At 48.1% G+C, this 25963-nt stretch overlaps 1 protein-coding gene across 3 annotated transcripts in view; it reads left to right on the top strand.

Moving 5' to 3' along the window:
• Positions 1-19183, top strand: part of INPP1 (inositol polyphosphate-1-phosphatase) — a 130512-nt gene extending 111329 nt beyond the window's left edge. For all 3 annotated transcript variants that reach the window (XM_075317762.1, XM_075317763.1, XM_075317761.1), the window contains exon 6: positions 13735-19183. In XM_075317762.1, the coding sequence (XP_075173877.1) occupies positions 13735-14299 (565 nt within the window). In that variant the 3' untranslated portion in view covers positions 14300-19183. The remainder of the gene's footprint in view (positions 1-13734) is intronic.
• Positions 19184-25963: the final 6780 nt, after the last annotated feature.

The raw sequence follows: 25963 nt of genomic DNA on the forward strand, positions 1-25963 counted from the left end.
CTCTCTCTCTCGGCTGTCAGGTCGAGTTCCACTGAGTCCCGATCACATGACTCCAATGCCCGCCCATAAACTGCATGTGAAAGCATCCTGTAAAATAACACTTGCGTTTGCATGCGTTCAACACTGAATTAACAGGATCCAGTCATCTGCACTGTCACGAACCACCGGGGGGGTCACTCAGAAATCCCCCGCGCTGGCTACCAGTACGTCACAATCGGGGGGTAACAAGTGGGGGTCACCCCTCCTTTATACCTCCCGACCGACAGACAGAGCACGTGACGTGCTCTCTAGCGCCCCTCTTATAGTCAGGCCAATTATGGAATTGCCCGACAATAAGCAAGGAGGCCGCTATACTACTTATGCCGATTATTGAAGGGTCCCCGGTGAGAGTAAGGTATATATTCCCCCGACCTCCGCGGGCGGAATATATAAAATCTCCCCGAATCTCACTGGCCTCCCCACAATAATCCTTGGCACAATTCGCTGCCACCAACCGATTTACGGTAACTATTAGCCGAACACACAGACGTGGGATTCAAGATCGAGATAACAGAACAGCCCAAGATTAATTATATAATTTAATCAGCCTAAAGCACACTAGAACTACAATATACACAATAGGGAATCTACAGAATATACATATGTCAGAGTACAGTTACAATCAAAGCATGGGTTACAAACAGGCATACACAGTTCCAGCAGTTACCTTGTTGCGTCTGGCCACAGGGGGGCGCTGTAGGCCAGGTTTCTAGGATCCTTCCCACAGATGTTTCCTACACGTGCCCCCAGCGAAAAGACCACTGGAAAATGGCCGAAGTAGGGTTATCAACCTGGGCAGATCCAGGTCCCCTCCTACCTTAGTGACCTCACAGGGAGCACTGCTCCACCCCTGGCTTGAGTTATGGACAATATCCCAACATGGAATATGGGCCATAACTTTGCCTGGGAGCGTCGTAGGCGGACGCCAACGCTCTCATTGTGACAGCTATGAATTTAGCTACAGAACGAGGGGACTCATGACCTGTCTGCCAGTTCCCCATTGGCTGATATCACGCCTGGGGCATTTCCCAATGTCCTGCTCCCATAAAAAGGGTGTGCCGGCATCGTCCGCATGCGGAGACACCATTTTTATGGTTGCCATATTTATCGGAAATATGGCTTGCGAGATATGAACCATTTTTTACTGGAGTCGTTCTGTCTGGCTATTTCCATAGCCTTGCTAACTAGCTAGCAGCCCCCACTACAGGGTCACGGCAGGGAGTCATCCTGTGTCCATTGTCCCTAAGCCACCTAATTTCCATATCACAGGACATGGCCATGGAGGTGTAAGTGGAACACTGAGAACAAGAAGGGAGGGGGGCACTGCCAGGGAGTGATGAGGGATTATGACTGGAGTCATAATTCATCTTCATATCCCGGGATTTGCCTCACACCTCCCCCCTTTTGAGGGCGCCAGGGGGCAGCACACTCCGGTGTTCCCCCGTGCGCCCGTCCGCGACCTCTCCTTGTCGGGACAGCCCGTCTGCGTTACCGTGGTCACGGCCCCTTTTGTGGCGAATGGTGAAGTTGTATTGCTGGAGCGCAAGGCTCCATCGCAACAATCGCCCATTCGTCCCAGAGACGGTGTGCAACCAGCTGAGGGGATTGTGGTCCGTCTCCACGATGAAGTGGCGCCCGTATAGATAGGGTTGCAGACGCTGCAGGGCCCACACTATGGCCAGGCATTCCTTCTCCATCGTGGAATAGGCAACTTCCCTTGGTAACAGCTTCCTGCTCAGGTACAAGACCGGGTGCTCTTGGCTCGCAGAGTCCACCTGGCTGAGCACCGCACCGAGGCCGAAGTCACTGGCGTCGGTCTGTACTACAAACGGCCGCGTGAAGTCGGCTGCCTGTAGCACGGGCGGGCTGGACAGGGCGTCCTTTAGGGCCCGGAAGGCTGTCTCGCAGTCCATTGTCCAATCGACTGCAGAGGGCAGCTTCTTCTTGGTGAGGTCCGTCAAGGGCTTTGCCAGGCTACTATAGCATGGAACAAACCTCCTATAGTACCCAGCGGTCCCCAAGAAGGACATCACCTGCTTCTTGGTCCTGGGGGTGGGCCAGGATGCGATGGCCTCCACTTTCTCAGGCTCGGGCTTCAGTGTTCTCCCACCTACCCGGTGACCGAGGTACTGGACCTCGCTCATGGCCAGCTGACACTTTCCCGGCTTGATGGTCAAACCTGCCCGGTGGATCCGCCTGAGCACCTGTGCTAGATGCTCTAGGTGGTCCTCCCAGGTGGGACTGAAGACGGCAATGTCATCCAGGTACGCGGCCGCGTACCCTTCAAGTCCCTTGAGCAGGGTGTTGACCATCCGCTGGAAAGTGGCAGGGGCATTCCTCATCCCGAATGGCATCACCGTGGACTCGTACAGTCCAAATGGGGTAATAAAGGCAGAGCGTTCCCTGGCCTTGCGAGTCAGGGGGATCTGCCAATATCCCCGGCTCAGATCCATGATGGTCAGGTACTGAGCCCCGGCCAACTGATCGAGCAGGTCATCGATGCGTGGCATTGGGTACGCATCGGCGACCGTGACCGCATTGAGCCCCCTGTAGTCCACGCAGAACCGAGTGGTTCGGTCCTTCTTAGGGACGAGGACTACAGGCGAGGCCCAAGCGCTGTTGGATGCCTGGATCACCCCCAGCTTCAGCATCTCGTCAATCTCCTGGCGCATGTGTTGCTGCACCTCCAGGGAGACCCGATATGCTGAACGCCGGATCGGGGGATGATCCCCAGTGTCCACGTGATGGACAGCCAAGTCAGTCCTTCCGGGCTGGTTGGTAAACAACCCCCAGAAGGGGTGTAGGGTGGCCCACAGCTGGGACCGTTGGTCCTCCAAGAGCTGGTGGCCAACCTCCACATCCTCAATGGGTCCGCCTGCCCTAACCTGGGCTAGCATATCCAAGAGGGTTTCCGCTTCTCCCTCCTCGGGCAGGTTGCACACGGGGAGCGCACATGCCTCCCGCTCATGATGTGCCTTCATCATGTTCACATGGAAGGGCTTCCGCCTTCCACGGGCAGGGTCCAGGGTGACCAGGTACGTCACAGGGTTGAGCTGCTGGTACACGAGGTATGGGCCTTCCCAGGCTGCCTGAAGCTTGTCCTGTGGTACGGGGACCAGTACCCACACCTTTTGACCCACTTGGTAGGTCCTCTCACAAGCGTTCTGGTCGTACCAACGCTTCTGATCGGCCTGGGCTTGAGCCATATTGTCGTGTACCAGTTGCGTCAAGGCCTGCATTTTGTCCCGGAAGCGCATGACATACTCGATAACCGACACTCCAGGGGTGGCCAAATCCCCTTCCCAAGCCTCTTTCACCAGAGCCAGGGGGCCCCGCACACGTCGCCCGTACAGGAGCTCAAACGGTGAGAATCCTGTTGAGGCCTGTGGAACCTCCCGGTAAGCAAATAACAGGTGTGGGAGATACCGCTCCCAGTCACGCCCATGGGAGTCGACCAACATCTTAAGCATCTGCTTTAAGGTGCCATTGAACCGCTCGCACAGGCCATTAGTCTGTGGATGGTACGGGCTGGCCACCAGATGTCGCACCTGGACTTGCTTACAGAGGGCCTCCATCAGCTGGGACATGAATTGGGTCCCCCGGTCAGTGAGCATTTCCTGGGGAAAACCCACTCGGGAGAAAATCTCCAGCAATGCGGTGGCCACCTTGTCAGCCCGAATGGACGACAAGGCCACTGCTTCTGGGTACCGGGTGGCATAGTCCACTACCGTCAGTATGAAGCGTTTCCCGGAGCTGCTGGGGATGGCCAGCGGGCCGACCAGATCCACAGCCACCCTCCTGAAAGGCTCATCGATGATTGGCAGAGATACTAGTGGGGCTTTGGGGCGTGGCCCCGCCTTCCCCACTCTCTGACAGGTTTCACACGAACGGCAGTAGGCAGCCACATCGGCCCCCATTTTTGGCCAGTAGAAATGCTGGTTTAACCTGGCCTTGGTCTTAGCGATCCCTAGGTGTCCGGCCATCGGAATCTCATGTGCGATCCGCAACAACTCCGTCCGGAACGGATAGGGTACCACCAACTGTCGGTCCCTGGGCCACGCCTCCGGTGAACCCTGCTGGACCGTGGCCCGGTACAGCCGTCCTTGGTCCCAGACCACTCGCTCCGGGTCCGAGTCCGAGGGAGGCTGTGCCGCCTGCTCCTTAAGAGCTTTCAGGCTGTCGTCAGCTTCTAACGCTGCCTGAAACCCCTGACTAGATGTGGCCAGAATCGACGAGACTGTCACATCTTCAGTCAGTACCCCGGGACCTGTGTCCTGGCCTCCACCTGACTCGGCTGCCACTTGGTCAGAAGGGGAAGAGCTATCGGACCTCCGGGAGGCCCCTTGGCTTCCAGCACTCCCACTGCGGGTGACAGCGGCCACAGCCGCTGCGACCGTGGGTCGTGCCTGCTCCTCCTCCGTTCCTGACCAAGTCGCCGGTTCAGGCAGACCTACCTGGCTTCCTGACACCCCGGTTGTGGGGGAACCATGCACCGAGATCTTACCTGGGAGCACTTCCGCTCCTGGACCGGCCCCAATCTCACCTGCCTGTTCCCCTCCTGCAGCAACAGAACCCCGCTGTGAAATCTCTGGGGACCCCACATTTGCTGTGGTAGCCCCCACCCCACACACTGGTCCTCCCCCTGCAGCACCCTGCTCTCTGCTTATCCCTGCAGAGGGCAACAGATCCCAGCTCACAGGCTGGTTACTTGTAGAGGCATGGTCACACCTTTCTCTGACCCCCTCCCCTGTCACAGCTGCAGCTGTGTGTGTGTCTATGGTGTCTATGCAAGCAGAAATATCAGAGTTCACTCCCTCCTCCCTTACATCATTCATAGATAACACATTAACATTGTTAGGAGTCATGTCAGTACGGGCTGAAGGTTCAGCCCTTGGTTGGGGCCCAAACTGGGAGGTTATCTGCCCCAAATCTGTCCCAAGTAGCACGTTTGCAGGGATCCGATCAGTTACCCCCACCTCCCTCACCCCTCGCCCTGCGCCCCAGTCCACATAAATGTCAGCAACAGGCAGCGCCGGGTCAGTGCCTCCAATCCCGGAGACAGCGAGGGTTTTTCCAGGGATCAAGTCTTGGGGGGACACCATCTCAGGCCGCACCAGAGTCACCTCCGAGGCGCTGTCTCGCAGTCCTATGGTCACAGACCGGCCGACGGTGACAGGTTGGAAGCTGTCCAGGGACCTACCACCACCCCCACCCACACAATACACCTTGGGCGGCCCTTGGGACGGGGACGGAGCCGGGGCCTTGGGACGCTGAGGGCACATGGCCTTGAAGTGTCCCGGTAGGTTGCACTGGTGGCACCGTCTTGGTTCCGCCACGGGCCTGGAGAGGGGAGTTGAGGGGGACACCCCCTGCAGTCTAGGGGCAGGTGGGGCAGTCGCAGAATTCATCTTACCCCCTCTCCAGGTGCTGCTGGTGGCCGCTCTCCTGGCCTCAGGGGCCCGGTTGTTGGTGTAGTCATCGGCAAGGGCAGCTGTAGCCGTGGACCCCTTTGGCTTCTGGTCTCGGATGAACTGGCGGAGATCCTCAGGGCAGTTCCACAAGAGTTGCTCCGTGATGACCAAGTCCAGGATCTCTGGTCCGGTGGAAAGCTGCAGGCCTTGGGTCCAGTAGTCGGCAGCTCGGGCAAGTGCCCGCCGGTGGTCAGCCCAGGAGTCCTTTGGTCCCTTCTGTAGGCTCCGGAACTTCTTGCGGTAGGACTCTGGAGTGAGGTTGTACTGTTGGATCAGGGCCCGCTTGATGGTGTCGTAGCCCTGATCTGCCTCAGCAGGCAAGTCCCCAAGGATATCCAGGGCCTTACCCCTTAAACGGGGGGTCAGGTATTTGGCCCACTGGTCCTTGTCCAGATGGTGCTGCAGGCAAGTCCGTTCAAAAGCAGTCAAGAAAGAGTCCAAGTCTCCATCCTTCTCCAGCACTGGGAAGTCCTCAACACGGACCTTTGGAAGTTTGGTGTCTCGAAGGTCACGTGTGGCTGATGAGGGCCGGAGCTGAGCTAGCTGCAGCTGGTAGTCACGGTCTGCCTGTCGCTCTCGCTCTCGCTCTTCACGCGCTGCCTGCCGCTCTCGCTCCGCAGCCTCACGCTCTGCGTGCCGCTCCGCAGCCTCAGCGTCACGCGCTGCCTGCCGCTCTGCCCTGCGCTCTGCCAGGAGTTCCTTGTAGCCCTTCTGGTCTCCAGCCTGGAGAAGGGCCATAGCCATTTGAAGAAGGCTATCCGAGCCTCCCAGGCTCGGTGGAATGGCACGTGGTGGTCTGCGGCACGCTGCAGAGCTAGGCGATTCACTGTCCCTTTCAGAGCGGAGGGCTGGCATCTGGCTCGTTGAGGAACCTTGGGTGAGCTCCTCCTCATCTTGTCCAGCAGTGCCAGGTTGTGCAATGTCCTCGGCAGAACGGTTTTCTGGCGTCGAGCTCCTGGAGGACTCGTGGGCAACCTCCTCATTGCTGTCCACAGCACCGTCCTCCCTCTCTTCGGCTCCTGCCTTAGCATTGGCCAGTTGCATAGCTCTGCTCCTGGTGCCATCAGCCATTCTTGCAGACTTTTGGTCACTGACACAGAACTGACACCTGATGCCTCCACACACCTTACAGTATCTGCACTCTGACACTCTAGTGTTGAGCTAGTCTGAAGACCCCAGCAGCCACAGCTGCTGCAGGCAGTCTTTAGTGTCTGGGAGTATGGGTCTCACACTCACACACACTATTATCTCGATCCCACCGCTTGCCACCAATATGTCACGAACCACCGGGGGGGTCACTCAGAAATCCCCCGCGCTGGCTACCAGTACGTCACAATCGGGGGGTAACAAGTGGGGGTCACCCCTCCTTTATACCTCCCGACCGACAGACAGAGCACGTGACGTGCTCTCTAGCGCCCCTCTTATAGTCAGGCCAATTATGGAATTGCCCGACAATAAGCAAGGAGGCCGCTATACTACTTATGCCGATTATTGAAGGGTCCCCGGTGAGAGTAAGGTATATATTCCCCCGACCTCCGCGGGCGGAATATATAAAATCTCCCCGAATCTCACTGGCCTCCCCACAATAATCCTTGGCACAATTCGCTGCCACCAACCGATTTACGGTAACTATTAGCCGAACACACAGACGTGGGATTCAAGATCGAGATAACAGAACAGCCCAAGATTAATTATATAATTTAATCAGCCTAAAGCACACTAGAACTACAATATATACAATAGGGAATCTACAGAATATACATATGTCAGAGTACAGTTACAATCAAAGCATGGGTTACAAACAGGCATACACAGTTCCAGCAGTTACCTTGTTGCGTCTGGCCACAGGGGGGCGCTGTAGGCCAGGTTTCTAGGATCCTTCCCACAGATGTTTCCTACACGTGCCCCCAGCGAAAAGACCACTGGAAAATGGCCGAAGTAGGGTTATCAACCTGGGCAGATCCAGGTCCCCTCCTACCTTAGTGACCTCACAGGGAGCACTGCTCCACCCCTGGCTTGAGTTATGGACAATATCCCAACATGGAATATGGGCCATAACTTTGCCTGGGAGCGTCGTAGGCGGACGCCAACGCTCTCATTGTGACAGCTATGAATTTAGCTACAGAACGAGGGGACTCATGACCTGTCTGCCAGTTCCCCATTGGCTGATATCACGCCTGGGGCATTTCCCAATGTCCTGCTCCCATAAAAAGGGTGTGCCGGCATCGTCCGCATGCGGAGACACCATTTTTATGGTTGCCATATTTATCGGAAATATGGCTTGCGAGATATGAACCATTTTTTACTGGAGTCGTTCTGTCTGGCTATTTCCATAGCCTTGCTAACTAGCTAGCAGCCCCCACTACAGGGTCACGGCAGGGAGTCATCCTGTGTCCATTGTCCCTAAGCCACCTAATTTCCATATCACAGGACATGGCCATGGAGGTGTAAGTGGAACACTGAGAACAAGAAGGGAGGGGGGCACTGCCAGGGAGTGATGAGGGATTATGACTGGAGTCATAATTCATCTTCATATCCCGGGATTTGCCTCACATGCACTTTGCGGTTTTTTTTACATTCTTCAAAAAAACGCTGATGTGAAAGCAGCCTTAGATGCATACTAAACTGTGAAGGTCTCCACTCCTAGAATCAAAGATCTACACCTCTACTAACTGAAGAGTGCACAAATATATATATATACAGTATATAAGCCTCAGAAGTTTGGGGATTATGTTTTGTGAAATGATAAAGCAAGACTGGAATTTTTTAAGACCATGTATCAGTGGTCTGTTTGGAGGAGGAAAAATGATGATTATGCTAAGAAGACCACCCTGCATCCACTGCACTATGGCGGTGGCTCGGTAATGGCTACAGTGAAGCAATGGCTCATGCTTATTTATGCTTTAGGGCTGCTTTTACTTCCACTGGCACCTTAAACCTGCAATGTGTGAAGGATAAGATGGATTAAAATATCAGGAAATCCTTTGAAAAAATAGCTTGTTCTGTGGGGTTCAAACAATGATCCCAAGATGTCTCAAAGCCCTCCAAGGCTTGGTTTCAGAAGAAGCTCTGTTGCTTGATTTGAACCGAAAGTCTAAAGCGGGCTTTACACGCTGCGACATCACTAGCGATAGCACCCGCCCACATCAGTGGCACGTCACGGTGTGATCGCTGCCGTAGCAAGCAATATCGCTACGGCAGCGTCACACGCAATTACCTGTTCACCGACGTCGCTGTGGCCACCGAACAATCTCTCCTTTAAGGGAGAGGTTCGTTCGGCGTCACTAAGCGGCCACCCAATAGAAGCGGAGGGGCGGAGATGAGCGGACAGAACATCCCGCCAACCTCCTTCATTCCTCATTACCGGCGGCCGCATGTACGATGTTGTACCTCGTTCCTGCGGTGTCACACATAGCGATGTGTGCTGCCGCAGGAACGACAAACAACCTGCGTTCCAAACAAGGAACTATTTTTTAAAAATGAACGACATGTACACGACAAACGATTTGACACCTTTTTGCGATCGTTACTGATCGCAAAAAGGTGTCACACACGACATCGCTAACTAGGCCGTTTGTGCGTCACCAACACTGTGACCCCGAAGATATCTCGTTAGCGATATTGTTGTGTGTAAATAAGCCTTTAGGCCCTGTGCGCACGCTGCGGTTTTTACCGCGGTTTTCCTGCATGTTTTGCTGCAGAAAATGTTCATAACTAGGGATGATCGAATAACTCAAATATTCGGCTTCGCAAATATCCGATGAATAGGTCGCCGCTATGCGAATATTCGTTGCGCAATGTAAGTCTATGGGAAACCCGAATAGTTCCGAATAGTTGTTATTCGAGTTTCCCATAGACTTACATTGCGCATTGAATATTCACGAATAGGGGCAACCTATAAGACAAATATTCGCGAAGCCAAATATTTGAGGTATTCGATCATCCCTATTCATAACCTTTCTGCAGTCCTTCCCCAGCAAAACCTATGGTAAAAAAAAAAAATGCTGTGCGCACACTGCGGTTTTTGTCACCTACAGGTTTTGCTGCATGTTTTCTGCAGCAAAAAGAATTGCATGTCACTTCTTTTCCGCAGGTACCTGCGGTATTTCACTCCATTGACTGTAATGTAATCATGAAATACCGCAGGGAATAACACAGGTAGCAAATTATATGCGTTTCATTGCGTTTTCCTGCATTATTCCTGTGATATTTTGCTTTTTTCGGGACATAATGTTCATCACTACCCTGCGTTTTGCAGAGAAGTGATGTCATTAGGAGAGGAAGTTGAGCAGAGAGTAAAAACATATCACACTCACACACAGACACATACATATAAAAGGCACATAGAAATCAAACGTACATATTAATAATAAAAAACGAAGAAAAAAAAACGTGGGCTCCGCCGTATTTTTACCGTCCAGCCAAGGTAAACACACAGCAGCGGCCCGGTATTCTCAGGCTGGGTAGAGCGAGTACCATGGTTAACACCCCCCCCCCTCTCCCACAGTCAAGAATGTCAGCCCGCCACTGCCCCGAGAATGTTGCATCCATTATGCGACAGTCCTGGCGTGTTACCGGCTTTTCCCGATTGCTGTGATGCAGTGGCAATAAGGAGTTAATCTCAGCCCATAGCTGCCACTAAAGCCTGCTTTACACGTTGCAATTTCGCATACGATATCGTATGCGATTTGCAACGCCCCCATCGTATGTGCGGCACGTTCAATTTGTTGAATGTGCCGCACACACGAGTAACCCCCCCCGTCACACGTACTTACCTTCCATACCACCTCGATGTGGGCGGCGAACGTCCACTTCCTGGAGTGGGAGGGACGATCGGCGTCACATCGAAGTCACGCGGCAGCCGGCCAATAGATGTGGAGGAATATTGGAATATACAATGAAAAATGCTACTTGCTAATTTGAACATGTGAATAATGAATTGCATACCTGCTATGAATATTAGGAAAAAGGAGATATTTAGCAATCGCATTGATCAATGTAACTGAGCCCCAAAACCTCGTCAAGGTATAGCTCTATATTGGGGTCCCTAGCTCTGTGACCCTAACTGTGTGTCATCTCATTGCAATTAAAAACTGCTATGGGTGGAGAGGGGTAACTAAGGACTTTCTTATATAGGAGATGGAAAAAACATGGCCGAAAGGGGCGGAGCTGTGTTCACATTCAGAAAAAAAAAAACTACATATAACTGAATAGGATAACTGAAGTGAGCACTAATATACATATATGAGTGCAAGCCAAAAATACATACTATATATAAGAATAAGGCTGCACATCAAACTTAGATAATGGTATAATGCCTCAAGCATATGGAAAAATATTGGAATATACAATGAAAAATGCTACTTGCTAATTTGAACATGTGAATAATGAATTGCATACCTGCTATGAATATTAGGAAAAAGGAGATATTTAGCAATCGCATTGATCAATGTAACTGAGCCCCAAAACCTCGTCAAGGTATATCTCTATATTGGGGTCCCTAGCTCTGTGACCCTAACTGTGTGTCATCTCATTGCAATTAAAAACTGCTATGGGTGGAGAGGGGTAACTAAGGACTTTCTTATATAGGAGATGGAAAAAACATGGCCGAAAGGGGCGGAGCTGTGTTCACATTCAGAAAAAAAAACTACATATAACTGAATAGGATAACTGAAGTGAGCACTAATATATATATATGAGTGCAAGCCAAAAATACATACTATATATAAGAATAAGGCTGCACATCAAACTTAGATAATGGTATAATGCCTCAAGCATATGGAAAAATATTGGAATATACAATGAAAAATGCTACTTGCTAATTTGAACATGTGAATAATGAATTGCATACCTGCTATGAATATTAGGAAAAAGGAGATATTTAGCAATCGCATTGATCAATGTAACTGAGCCCCAAAACCTCGCCAAGGTATATCTCTATATTGGGGTCCCTAGCTCTGTGACCCTAACTGTGTGTCATCTCATTGCAATTAAAAACTGCTATGGGTGGAGAGGGGTAACTAAGGACTTTCTTATATAGGAGATGGAAAAAACATGGCCGAAAGGGGCGGAGCTGTGTTCACATTCAGAAAAAAAAAACTACATATAACTGAATAGGATAACTGAAGTGAGCACTAATATATATATATATGAGTGCAAGCTAGGGACCCCAATATAGAGATATACCTTGACGAGGTTTTGGGGCTCAGTTACATTGATCAATGCGATTGCTAAATATCTCCTTTTTCCTAATATTCATAGCAGGTATGCAATTCATTATTCACATGTTCAAATTAGCAAGTAGCATTTTTCATTGTATATTCCAATATTTTTCCATATGCTTGAGGCATTATACCATTATCTAAGTTTGATGTGCAGCCTTATTCTTATATATAGTATGTATTTTTGGCTTGCACTCATATATATACATTAGTGCTCACTTCAGTTATCCTATTCAGTTATATGTAGTTTTTTTTTTCTGAATGTGAACACAGCTCCGCCCCTTTCGGCCATGTTTTTTCCATCTCCTATATAAGAAAGTCCTTAGTTACCCCTCTCCACCCATAGCAGTTTTTAATTGCAATGAGATGACACACAGTTAGGGTCACAGAGCTAGGGACCCCAATATAGAGATATACCTTGACGAGGTTTTGGGGCTCAGTTACATTGATCAATGCGATTGCTAAATATCTCCTTTTTCCTAATATTCATAGCAGGTATGCAATTCATTATTCACATGTTCAAATTAGCAAGTAGCATTTTTCATTGTATATTCCAATATTTTTCCATATGCTTGAGGCATTATACCATTATCTAAGTTTGATGTGCAGCCTTATTCTTATAAATAGATGTGGAGGGGCGGAGCTGAGCGGGACGTAAACATCCCGCCCACCTCCTTCCTTCCGCATAGCTGGCCGGGAGCCGCAGGACGCAGGTAATGTTCATCGTTCCCGGGGTGTCACACATTGCGATGTGTGCTACCCCGGGTACGATGAACAATCTGACGTGCAATTCTAGAGAAAGGTACGATGTGTATGCGATGAACGTTTTACCGTTCAATCGCAATCGCACGTACCTGTCACACACTGCAAAGTACCTTACGATGCCGGATGTGCGTCACTTACGACGTGACCCCGCCGACACATTGTAAGATATATTGCAGCGTGTAAGGCAGGCTTAAGTCCTAGGTTAATCATGGCACGCGTCTGAGACACACCCAAGATTAACCTGTAAGTAAAGTAAATAAACACACACACCGAAAAATACTTTTATTTGAAATAAAACACAAAAAGCCCCCTCTTTCACCACTTTATTAACCCTCCCAAACACACAGTTCCGGCATAACCCACAGAGATCCCACGACGCTTGCATAGGGATCCAGCCGCGTCTGACACACAGTACTCAATGCAGCCTCGTAACGAGGCTGCAGGGGTAACTACAGGTCGTTTCTCACGGTCGGTGATGTCAAAACATTACCGCTAGGGAAAACTTCAGGGCCTATCTATCTATCTCTCTATTATCTCTCTATTCCTCTATCTATCCAGCCTTCTATTTATCTATCCAGCTATCAGAAGGAAATTACACTTTTTTTTTTTTCCTCAATGTGCTTTATTGCATTGAATGCATTAAAATACATGTACCAACCCGCTGCAAATCCACGGTAAAACCACATGCGTCTTTCTGGTGCGGTTTGCCACGTTTTTTTTACTGTGGGTGCGGTAATCTTTCAGAGCCTGCGGAATGTTCTTAAGAAAATTCCATTTTCTAGTGCACACAGGGCCTTGGGTAGGATTCGAGAAAGCTGTCGTAGCTTGCAAGCACCAGAATATTATGGAATTGAATGCAATTGCCCTGAAGAATTTTAATTTCCTTAGGAATGATGCAAGAAGCTAGTGTCTGGCTATTGGTTATGCTTGCAACAGGTCATAAGAGCCAAAAGAGCTCTATGTAGTACCAAGATTCCACCGCAAAGGGGTTGGATAGTTCTCAGACTTCAGTAGTCGTTAAAAGTGTCGTGTTGAATTTGGTGGAACCATCTGTTATATTGTGTTGAGCTATTTTAAATTGTTTGGTTTATTAGCAACTATTACAAACTTTCTGCTGTTTGCAAAAAAAAAAAAACTAAACAAGTTTGCAATGTTGGTTAAGTAATTGATTGTAAATGTAATATATCTAATTTTCCTTCACTGCCAGTACTTTAATTGATCTTTTTTCTTCAATTTAGATGGGAAGGTCAGTGGTACTGGGGATTGTCATATATGGGAAACAATATCTGCTCGCTGCAGTTTTCTTCAACTGGAATACCGGACAACAAAGTTTCCCATGGCTCACATCAGAGGACAGATCCTGGAAAGCATTTCTACGCTGCAGTGACAAGCTCAGCTGAAGCAAAAAATATTCTCAGGGCCCTGTCCACAGTATGTGGTGAGAATCTGCACTTTGCTGCTGGTGCAGGTTACAAATGTCTTTGTGTGATTCAAGATTTTGTTGATTTCTATGTTTTTTCTGAAGACACCACATTTAAGTGGGATAGCTGTGCTGCTCATGCCATTCTTAAATCTCTGGGTGGTGGAATGTTGGACCTTTCAGAATGTCTTAATTCTACAAATCAGAATTTGAAACTGGGAGCCAGGCCACATCTCCTTTACAATTCTGAAGTGCAAGGAGCAAAAGGAGCAGACAGATGGGCCAATAAAGGAGGACTTGTTGCTTACAGATCAGAACAACATCTAGAAATCTTTATGGATCGCTTTATAAAAGAATTGTCTTTTCCAAATGAACTTCATTAGGGAATCTGTCCCCCCCCCCCCCCCACACAAACAAAAAAAAATATTTTTATGTGTAGGTTACTTTTTCAAAGACGAGTCCAGCCAGCGATGCCTTTTACATGGCCAGTCAGTTCCTCCTTTACTGATAAATCAGCTGTAGAGCTATTGTAGGTCTGAAACCTCTTTTATTCTAGCTCATTTTCCCAGCCCAGCATTGCCGCTGACTGACAGCCTCTCTCTAGGTAAATGAACAGTCAGTCAAGCAGAAAGTGGCACTGTGCAGGGAATAGAGTCGGAGTGACAGAGGCTTCAGATCTACAATACCTCTTTATTTGCATATTAATTCAAACTCTGATTTCTCAGTAACTGAGGATTGGACTAGTTATGCTAACATATTGGTGGACTTGTCTTTGAGAAATAGTGCTGACAGATTTCCTTTATTTTTTGTTTAAAAATATTGTTACATGTATTGTACATATTGGTTTATCATATCTATATATCATCATACATATATTTGTTGATGTTGATTGCTGCTGTTAAGGAGCAATGCTTGTGAAGGCAATTCAAGTTTGATAGGGATTGTCATGAAGCACCCCTGTCCACAATGGCATGTGGACCCCTCATAGAGGAAAGCTTTCTCAGAGGATCCGGGCTAAGCTGGGATGGAGTACAAGCCACTATTTTTATTAGAACTCAGTTTGTGCTCTGTGTAGACATTGTTAGATGGTACCGTAGTTTCTTGCACCCAACATTCACAGAAGCTTACTGTGTACTGCTATTAGATTATTATATTGATAGCGCTGTATGCAGTAAGTGACTATGCTCCTAAGGCCCTGTGCGCACTTACCGGTTTTTGCCGCGGATTTCCTGCAGTTTTGCTGCATGTTTCGCTGCAGAAAATGTTCATAACATCTCTGCAGTGATTCACCAGCAAAACCTATGGGAAAAAAAATGCTGTGCGCACTATGCGGAATTTGACAGCTGCATGTTTTGCTGCGGGATTCCCGCAGCAAAAACAATTGCATGTCACTTCTTTCCGCATGTCGCTGCGGGATTTCAGTCCATTGACTGCGATGTAATCGTGAAATCCCGCAGGGAATAACGCAGGCAGCAAATTCTGTGCGGTTCATTGCGTTTTCCTGCATTATTCCCTCCGGTATTTCGCGGTTTACCTGCGGTAATGTACATCGCTGCCTGCGGTTTGCAGGGAAGTGATGTCATTACAGGAAGAGGAAGCTGAGCAGAGAGTAAACACACACACATCACAGATATCACAGACACAGACATAGAACACAGACACAGACATATAGAATACACATAGAAAGCAAACGGAAATATAGAAAAAAAACACGTGGGCTCCGCCGTATTTTTACCTTCCAGCCGAGGTAAGCACACAGCAGCGGCCCGGTATTCTCAGGCTGGGGAGGGCGAGGGGCAGGGTTAATGTCCCCCGCCTCCCTCCCCCCTCCCGCAGCTGAGAATATCAGCCGCAGCTGCCCCGGGACTGTCGCATCCATTATGCGACAGTCCCGGAGTGTCCCCGGCTCTTTTTGTTGCCGTGATGCAGTGGCAATCAAGGTAATGTAAGGATTTAAGGGCGGCGGATCGCCGCCACTAAGTCCTGCCTTGATCATGGCAGCGTCTATGAGACAGCTGACATGATCAACCCGTAAGTAAAGTGAAAAAACACACACACCAAAAAATCCTTTATTTTAAAAAAAAACACAAAAAAGCTCGTGGTTCACCCGTTTATTAACCCCCGAAACACACCGCTCTGGCGTAATCCACGTCCTGCGATGTTTGCATCCAGCCGCGACTGACACTGACACAGCGCTGAATGCAGCCTCGCAGCGAGACAGCAGAGGTAACCACAGGGCATTTCCCACGGCCAGTAATGTGAACTCACATTACCGCTCGGGAGAAATGCAGCATGTGCTCACAGGGACTCTCTATCTATCTATCTATTCTTCTATCTGTCTATTTCTCTATCTATCTATCTCAGAATGAAATTACTTTTTTTTTTCTTTTCTTTTCAATGTGCTTTATTGCATTGAATGCAATAAAGCACATGTACCAACCCGCACACTGCAAAACCGCGGCAATACCGAGAAAAATACTGCAGTAAAACCGCGGCAAACCGCATGCGGTTTTCGGGTGCGGTTTGCCACGGTATTTTTTACCGCGGGTGCGGTAATCTTTCAATGCCTGCGGAATTTTCTTGAGAAAATTCCATTTTCCAGTGCGCACAAAACCTAATAGTGGCGACTACCAAAGTCAGATTGTCTTTTAACTGTATTAAGTAAATAAAATGTTTAATGGGGAATAAGAAAATTTAAAATGTTAAATGGTAAATATTCACATTAAATGTTATCTAGCACACTACCATGCTTCTTCTTTTCATTTTACCTTTCCCGCCATATAACGTGATTGTATGACATAATTGGAAAGATGTTCCTGCAAATTGACAAACAATTACATCATGGCTATTATGCGGGTTCAGGAGTTGTACCTGCACATTTGTTATCAGAAGCTTGGCTTAACTGATAGCCAACACTGCCCATGGCTGTTTAACTGCTTCATCCTCTAAATGCCTCAATCCATAGCGATAGCACCATTTGTGAGCGAGAGGGACTCTGTCCCATCAGCACCCCTGCAATGCGATCCTCAGGGAACCAATGATAGTCATAGCAGCCACAGGTTAAATAATGACCCGCGAATCTACCAGCTTTGGTAGCCTGTTAGCCCATGTTTGTTGCGGAGTCTAACAGGCTTTCTGTTAGTGTCAAAATGGCAGGTCTAATGCTTTGCAATATGTGTGTATTGCAGTGCAATAGACCAGTGATAAGATAAGTAAGTGTTAAAGGCCCGTAGAGAGACAAAGTAATGTTTGCAAAAAATTGTGAAAAATTATATACGCTTCTTTATGTAAACACATAAAAAGGTACACGTGGTATCTCCACATCCAGAACAATCCGATCTATAAAACGCAACACTATTAAAAATAAAAGGTGAGGGAGGGGCTAGACCTGCCCTAGTTACACTTGACGCAGAAAAAGCGTTTGATAATGTAAATTGGAGGTGGTTAGACAGGGTAATGGAGGCCATAGAGATTGTAGGCAAGATGAGACTTTACATTAGAAACCTTTATGCCAACTCGGGAGCTAGGGTACACACTCCGGGCTTTCTATCAGACGTGTTCCCTTTGATGAAGGGAACAAGACAGGGTTGCCCATTATCTCCTCTTTTATTCAACCTGGCAATCGAGCCGTTGTCAAGAATACTACAGGGACAAAATAGCTTTAAAGGAATCAAGATAAGGGGTTCAGAAGTAAAGACCGCACTTTTTGCTGATGACATCATACTTTATATGGGGGACCCCGGTGCGGATTTGCCACAGACTCTTGCCTTGATTGAAAAATTTGGCTCATTCTCCGGTTTCAAACTGAACAAAAAAAAGTGCGAGATCATGTTCCTAAAGGGGCATCATGGGACAATGGGGGGACAAATAAGGGATGGTTGTCTATGTGGAATTCCTATAGCACAATCTTCAATTAAATACCTGGGAGTGCATATAGGAAGATCGGTGGAAACAATCTATAACTTGAACTATGGACCGCTAATCAGGAAAATCATAGTTCAATTAAAGGGATGGAAAGGTCTGCCACTTCCATTACTGGCAAGATGCCACCTGATAAAAATGAGCTTTCCTAGGCTGCTGTATCCCTTCCAGACAATCCCGCTATTGCTAAAACTAAAGGATGTGAATAAGCTCAACTCCGCGTATACAGAATTTGTGTGGAGGGGAAGGAAACCCAGAATAAAGCTGCGTACGCTGATGAAGTCAGCAGAGGAGGGAGGTCTAAACTTTCCAGATGTCCAAGGGTATAATCTTGTATGTATCATGAGGCATGTAATTGATTGGGTGAGAGGGACGAGTAGGCACTCAGATCATGCGATGGAAACTAAATATGCGTCACCGTGGGATCTGACGTCCATTCTGCACTCCCCACTATCCAGGGTTGAAGGGCACATAAGGAACTCAATTATATTCCGAGACACCATGCTAACATGGAAGTCGGTAAGGAAAAAACTGGGGCTCTCATGGAAAGTGTCCAAGTACTTGAACCCCTGGGCATTCCCAAATTTTCCCCTGGGACGAGAAAACAAGCTATTTACTAGATGGAAAGAGAGGGGAGTCAGGAGAATGATAGATGTTATGAATGTGGAGGACAGGAGGTGGATGACAGGTCGGGAAGTGTTGGATAAGTACAACCTTAATAGCTCACATATCATCCAATATGAACAATTGAAACATGGAATAATAGGAGACCTTGGTGTGGTTGGAAGAGAGCTGAACAGAAGTTCGATTGATGAGTTACTGGAATGTGATGTAACAAGCATAAATGTCTCTAAAATTTATCGATCGCTAAGGGGGGTGCTTATTTCACGGGAGGATAGTCGGACTTTAACAGCGTGGGGGAAACTTGGGAAGGGAAGAAGTGGTGGATGATATACTGAGAGGATGGGTACAAGTGCGGAAACATATTACCAATGAGAGATGGAGAGACACTCAATTCAGAATTCTACATAGGGCCATTATGGGTTTCAACATACCAGGTAGGGATAGGTGGTGTCCTAAGTGTCAAAAAGAGAAAACGGATATGCTGCATGGGCTATGGGAATGTGAGACAATCGCTAGGTTCTGGAACCAAGTCAGACTATTTGCCCAGTCAACATGGGGAATTTTCAGCAAACTAGACTTAATGGTGTGGATTTTCCACTCCTTTGAGGGAGGAGTAGGAGGAGGACCGAGCACGCAGGAAAAGAGGAAATACGCAATAACGCATGACATAGCCATGATAGCTAAGGCCGGTTTCACACATCCGGCTTTTCGCCAGTTTGCCGGATCCGGCGCTCTCCCGTACAGACAATACAGTACAGTGACAGCGCTGTAACTTCCGGGTCACATGCGCCGGTCACATGACAGCACTTGACCGGCGCTTGTTGCGCTGTCACTGTACTGTAGTCACTGTATGGGAGAGCGCCGGATCCGGCAAACAGGCAAAAAGCCGGATGTGTGAAACCGGCCTAAGCATTGCATCTTAAAACACTGGATGCAAAGGGAGGGCCCATCCATAAAGGAGGTTATGGGCGAACTACACAACCTTCTGAAGTGGGAAAAACTAGAAGCGGAGAGGGATAAAGATGGGTTGACAGCCAAGTTTTTTGTGAGATGGAGACATTTTATTGAAAGCCAATTCACTCAGGGAGAAATAATTAACCTGATGGCACCTTTTGTTCACTCGGAGTGGTATATCCTGAGCGATATCCAGGACAGCCTGGGTAAACTGAGAATCACCTAGGAGGGGGCTCTGGAGGGAGGGGGAGACGAGACGGTTGGGAATACCAAGGCACGCTAGCAAAATTGAAGTCATTCAGGGACGACACAGAGATTTAACGAATTGTATTGCATATGTTATATTATATTTCATTACCTTTTTGTTTTGGTTTAATGTTACTGTATACTATCTTAAATCGAACAGCAGCATGGAACTCCAAATTGGGGTATCACCCACCTCTATGTCACATTTTGTCAGATGAATGTTCTTCTTTTGCAATGATACTTGTCATGTTTTTACAAATTTGAAAAATCAATAAACGTTTTGAAAAAAAAAAAAAAAAAGGTAAAAACTGTTTTGTTCATTATACAGCTGAACAAAAAGGAAAATAAAACCGTATCAAAGTCTTATGCTAATAAAAATAGTATCCCTGACAAATATAATCTTGCCCCATAAAGAACAAGCCCCCTCAGCTCCATCAGCAGAGAGTTAAGTTATAGCTATCAGAATATAGTGATGTAAAAAATATCTTTAATCAAATCATACTGACCTGAAGAACAAAGACGTCTTATCACTTATAATGCACGGTGTGAATAGCGCAGAACAAATAAGTACAAGCAATTATTGAACTCCTGTACATTTTGCATCCAAACGTTGCATTAATGCTCCGTTCACTATAATGAAGTAGATGAAGCCACTTTTGAGTCTGTCTAGCCTAAGACGCACCCCAAAATTAGAGAGAAAAAAAAGAGGGGGTCCGTCTTATAATCCGGTGGTGTCTTACTGAGGGGGGGTGTTGGTGGTGGAGCAGGGTCACAGGAAGCAGGGGCGGCGGTGGAGTAGGGCAATATTGCAGGCTGTGCGGCGGGTATCCCAGATGCTCTGTCGGCAGTGCAGGCTTCAAAGACATTGGTGCCCGGAGTAAGAGCATGAGCGGATTGAGCAATCAAAATCAATGACAAGCCGAGCAATATTTTCTTAAGTCCACTGCTGGGAGATCAATGGGCCAGAGGCAGCACATGCACAAAGGAGATCTTAAGCCGAGAGCTCCATCTGCACACGCGCCAACTCCGGGCATTTTTGAAGCCTGCCCCACTGACAGAGCATCTGGTACACATGCCGCACCACCTGCAGCATCGCCCTACTCAGCAAAACCCCCACAGCCAGCACAGCGCCCATTCTCCACCTCCTGGTAAGCGTCAAAATTTTGTGAGGAAAAGTGCGTCTTAGGCCCGTTTCACACGTCAGTGAAAAACACAGACGTTTTTCACTGGCGTGTAAAACACGCACATGTCCCTGCGTGTGCCGTGAATCACGGCACACGTGGGTTGTCTAAGTGCAATCCGGGCTCCGTTCTCCGTGATTGCACTTAGAGATTAACTCACCTGTGCCCGCTCCCGCTCTCCATGGTGCTGATCGCTCCCGCGGTGCAGCATCCGGCCGGCGGTGACCCCCGCAGCAGCTGCTTCCGGGTCGGCTGTGTCGTGCATAATGAATATGCGCGACAATAATGAGCCGGTTCAGAAGCAGCAGGGAGAACGGGCTGCAGAGATCATCGCTGGACGCCGGGTGAGTTAAAATGTTTTTTATTTTAAAAGCACGTTTTTTTCTGGCACGTGTTTCACGGACCACACCACTGCGTGGTCCGTGGGACATCAGTGATGCCAGAAAAAAATGGACATGTCTCCGTGCGGCAATCACGCACACGCGGGTACGCCGCACGGAGACACGTGCAGTGAAAAATCACTGACGTGTGAGCAGACCCATTCATTATAATGGGTCTGCGTATGTCAGTGATTCTGGTACGTTTTAAAAAAAAGCACAAACGTCCCAGAATCACTGACGTGTGAAAGGGGCCTTATAATCCGAAAAATATGGTACTTTGTTTTTATATTCTCCTTTTTATATGTATATTGTTTTTATTTTTTTTTCTTGCACGGACGCGCACGCAAACACGAAACATGTGAAAAATAGAATGTCTTGCTCTTCCCAAAGACTGTTTTCAGCCGAGGAGGCATATGTCCTTCTTGCCTCAGACACTGATGGTGAGGGAGAGGATTAATTATAATTTTATTCATTTATATAGCGCTATTAATTAAACAGCGCTTTACATACATTGGCAACACTTTTTCCATTGGGGCTCACAGTCTAGAGTCCCTATCTGTATGTCTTTCAAGTGTGGGAGGAAACCGGTGTACCTGGAGGAAACCCACGCAAACACGGGGAGAACATACAAACTCCTTGGTGGGATTTGAACCCAGGAACCTACGCTGCAAGACTGCAGTGCTAACCACTTAGCCACCGTGCTGCCCACATTGCCACCTTCCTTTATTTTACCACCTCCTCTGCCAAGGGCGGATCCTGTACAGCAGTCCTGAAGGTGAAGTGCCAACCCTGTCTTCCTGGCTTCGGGAGGGGAGCTCCCTGCTTCTGCCTGCATCTGGGGGTCACTGGAGACGTTTGGCCCTTGACCAGGTTGTGTTCTGGGTCTTTGGGGAGACTGTTTAGAGGCTGCTGCTGCTGCTGGAGATTCCCCCTGTGCACAGCGGGGGTGCAGGTCTGGATTAACGCTGCACGGCTCAGGCTGGGAGATCAGTCTCCCTGGATGCTGCTATCGTCGGCCAACATTTCTCATCGAGCTGCAGGGCTGACGATCTGAAGTCTTGCTGCCACCTAGAGGCACTTTCTTGTTAGCTACAGCCTGAAATGCTGTAATTAACCAGTTACTTTACCTGAGGCAGCACTGCCACCTACTGACCGCAGAAGACCATTATGTATTACCTACTTGGACCCTGTCTACTAAATCCATGATTATATGATTAACAAAGTCCTCCTTCTATCCATTCCACTGAGGCCTCCCGTCTATAAACTTGCTTTTCCCGTCTGCTGCCAACCAGCTGGCCATCTACTTCTGCTGTTGAGGAGTGGTAATGGACAAATATCTAAAATAAAACCCTCGAGGGGAGAATTATCTGCTCACAAATGCCCTCATCACTTAATACTCATTCATTTTCTATACCGCATAAAAATAAGAACGTTTTGAAACCTCCTAAACAACCTACCAAAAGTTCACCCTACCAACCCATTTCCCCGTCGCTGAGGACCTCATGGGATTTACCAATGGAGGACAATTTGTACCCAACGCAGCACTTGCCGCTGTCAGACTCTTATGGGCCTTCTGAACAAGACTCTCTGCAGGTGACTCTAATGGCCCAGGAGGTTTCCAAGCTGTTAATGCCGCTATTTGATAAAAGGTTTAATGTCCTGCACACCTCAATTACTACAGCCATGACTCAAATCACCACTAATTCCCAAAAGCTTGCTGAACTAGAAAATAGAATCCCAACAAGCGAAACCACGCTTACAGAAATGGAGGCTTCCCTGAAGTGAAGTCAGGAGGCGGAACGGGAGCTGTGTGATAAGTTGGAGGAGCTGGAAAATAGAGATCGCTGTGGTAACCTGAGATTCGTGAGCTGCAACCACTTTATAGAAAATCTCACCAAAGAACTTCCTGCAGCCCTCCAGATGGACCTTGCCACTGATCCCATGATGATAGAACAAGCGCACAGACTTGGCCCCCCAAGACCTAATCGAGATATTGGAAAAGCCAGACCCTACCCGGTGATAGCGAAATATATACATTGGGCAGTGAAAGAAAAAGTCTTGAGGATGGATCGGCAATGGCGGGAACTGAATGTCCTTGACTCTAAGATTTTAATCTTCCAGAATTTTTCTGTAGGCATAGTGCAGGAACGCAAGGCATTCGTATCTGTCTGCCGTCTTTTGGTTAAAGAGAACATCAAATTCCAGCTACTCTATCCAACCAGGCTGAAGGTCCAGGAGGGTGACGATGTAACTATATACAGTATGAAGAACCTGAAGCCGCAGAGAGGAGGTTCCGTTAAGCTGAAGTTGCTGCAGTGGAATGATCTAAAGTTCCTACTATTCATACTTTTCTTATTGTAGGAGGACTACTGTCTTCATAACAAAATGCTTTTCTCAGTGGTGGCAGGGTTCGCCACTGTGTTCGTGGCAAACTGCGATCACTGATTCGTAAAATAGTTTATTCTTTTTCACCTATTTGTTGTGGTACTTAACCTTTTGTGTTTTTACTTTCCCTGACTTAAGTACTGTTGTGTGCGGGACCTACCCTTGATGGCACCTCTTCTACTTGTTCACCTCTGAGGCTCGCTGGGACCAGAAGAAACAAACTTACCTTGTTATCATTTTCCTGCTCTGACTACACCCTGGGACCCATGATAAGTACCTTACAAACATCAGACACTAACATTACCTACACCTCACCACACTTGTGGTGTTTGTCATTGAATGTATCAGGCCTTAAAACCCTCCTTAAACGTAAAAAGGTCCTAAACAATCTAAAACGATTGTCACCAGATGTGGTCTTCCTTCAGGAGACCCATTGGAGAGCTGATAAGCCTTTTAGGCTACTAGCATCTTGGATAGGCGACTATTACACTGCCTCATACACCACCTCGTTACACGGAGTTGCCATTCTTGTTGAAAGGATCTGTCGTATTAAGGTTTGGATTCTCTTAGTGATAGCCAGGTTAGATATCTGATATTAAAAGTGCAGCTAGCTGGTAAAATTTATCATCTAGACAATCTTTATGCCCCCAATCATGACCAAAACCTCTTCTCATCAATCCTTCAGATTCTTATGGGACTCAAATCGCTTGATAGTAGGAGAGGACTTTAATCTAGTGCAGTGTCCTACCTTAGGGTGGAAACACATCTATGCGAGTAAAATCGGTCCGACTGGGCTGAAAAATACTCGGCTGATTTTAGTTCACGTTAGGTGCGAGTGCAACGCAAGTGCAATGCTTTTTCTGAATAAATTAATGATTTTACTAGCGTGTGTAATGCGTGTGTAATGCGTATTTTTTACTATGTCATCTGCCATTCAGCGCTGCTACATGGCCGCTGACAGCAGACACAGACAGCCATGTAGCAGAGCTGAATGGCAGATGACAGCAGACACAGACAGAGCCGCACAATCAGAATGAACTCAGGTGAACTTCACCCGACTTCATTGTCATGCTGCGGCTCTGTCTGTGCCGCGTCCTGATTAGCGGTCACCAGTGAAGGGCTCACCGGTGACCACTAATCCCCCGAGTGACTGAAGTTAGCTGCCCTCTCTCATACTCACAGATCCCCGGCGCCGCGCTGCGCTGCACGGCGTTCACACTGCTCCGGCGGCTTTTACCATTTTGAAAAAGCCGGCTGCTCATTAAACAATCTCATATTCCCTGCTTTCCCCGCCCACAGGCGCCTATGATTGGTTGCAGTGAGACACACCCCCACGCTGAGTGACAGGTGTCTCACTGCAACCAATCACAGCAGCCGGTGGGCGGGTCTATACTGTGCAGTGAAATTAATAAATAAAGAATTAAAAAAATGGCGTGCGGTCCCCCCCAATTTTAATACCAGCCAGATAAAGCCATACGGCTGAAGGCTGGTATTCTCAGGATGGGGAGCTCCACGTTATGGGGAGCCCCCCAGCCTAACAATATCAGTCAGCAGCCGCCCAGAATTGCCGCATACATTATATGCGACAGTTCTGGGACTGTACCCGGCTCTTCCCGATTTGCCCTGGTGCGTTGGCAAATCGGGGTAATAAGGAGTTAATGGCAGCCCATAGCTGCCACTAAATCCTAGATTAATCATGTCAGGCGTCTGAGACACACCCTCCATGATTAATCTGTAAGTTACAGTAAATAAACACACACACACACACACACACACACATGAAAAAATCATTTATTAGAAATAAAAAACACAAACAAATTCCCTCATTACCAATTTAATAAGAACCAAAAAGCCCTCCATGTCCGGCGTAATCCACGGACCTCCAGCGTCGCATCCAGCATGAAGGTGACAGGAGCTGCAGCAGACACCGCCGCTCCGGTCACCTCCACGCAGCAACTGAGGTGAGTAGCGCGATTTTCTGAGCTGTCACTGAGGTTACCCGCTGTCACTGGATCCAGCGGTGGCCGCGATTAACCTCAGTGACACCTCAGCTGATCGCGCTACTCACCTCAGTTGCTGCGTGGAGGTGACCGGAGCGGCGGTGTCTGCTGCTCCTGTCACCTTCATGCTGGAAGCGACGCTGGAGGTCCGTGGATTACGCCGGACATGGAGGGCTTTTTGGGGCTTATTAAATTGGTAATGAGGGAATTTGTTTGTTTTTTATTTCTAATAAATTATTTTTTCATGTGTGTGTGTGTGTTTATTTACTGTAACTTACAGATTAATCATGGAGGGTGTCTCATAGATGCCTGACATGATTAATCTAGGACTTATTGGCAGCTATAAGCTGCCATTA

The sequence above is a fragment of the Anomaloglossus baeobatrachus genome, chromosome 7, assembly GCF_048569485.1.
Source record: "Anomaloglossus baeobatrachus isolate aAnoBae1 chromosome 7, aAnoBae1.hap1, whole genome shotgun sequence".
Taxonomy (NCBI): domain Eukaryota; kingdom Metazoa; phylum Chordata; class Amphibia; order Anura; family Aromobatidae; genus Anomaloglossus; species Anomaloglossus baeobatrachus.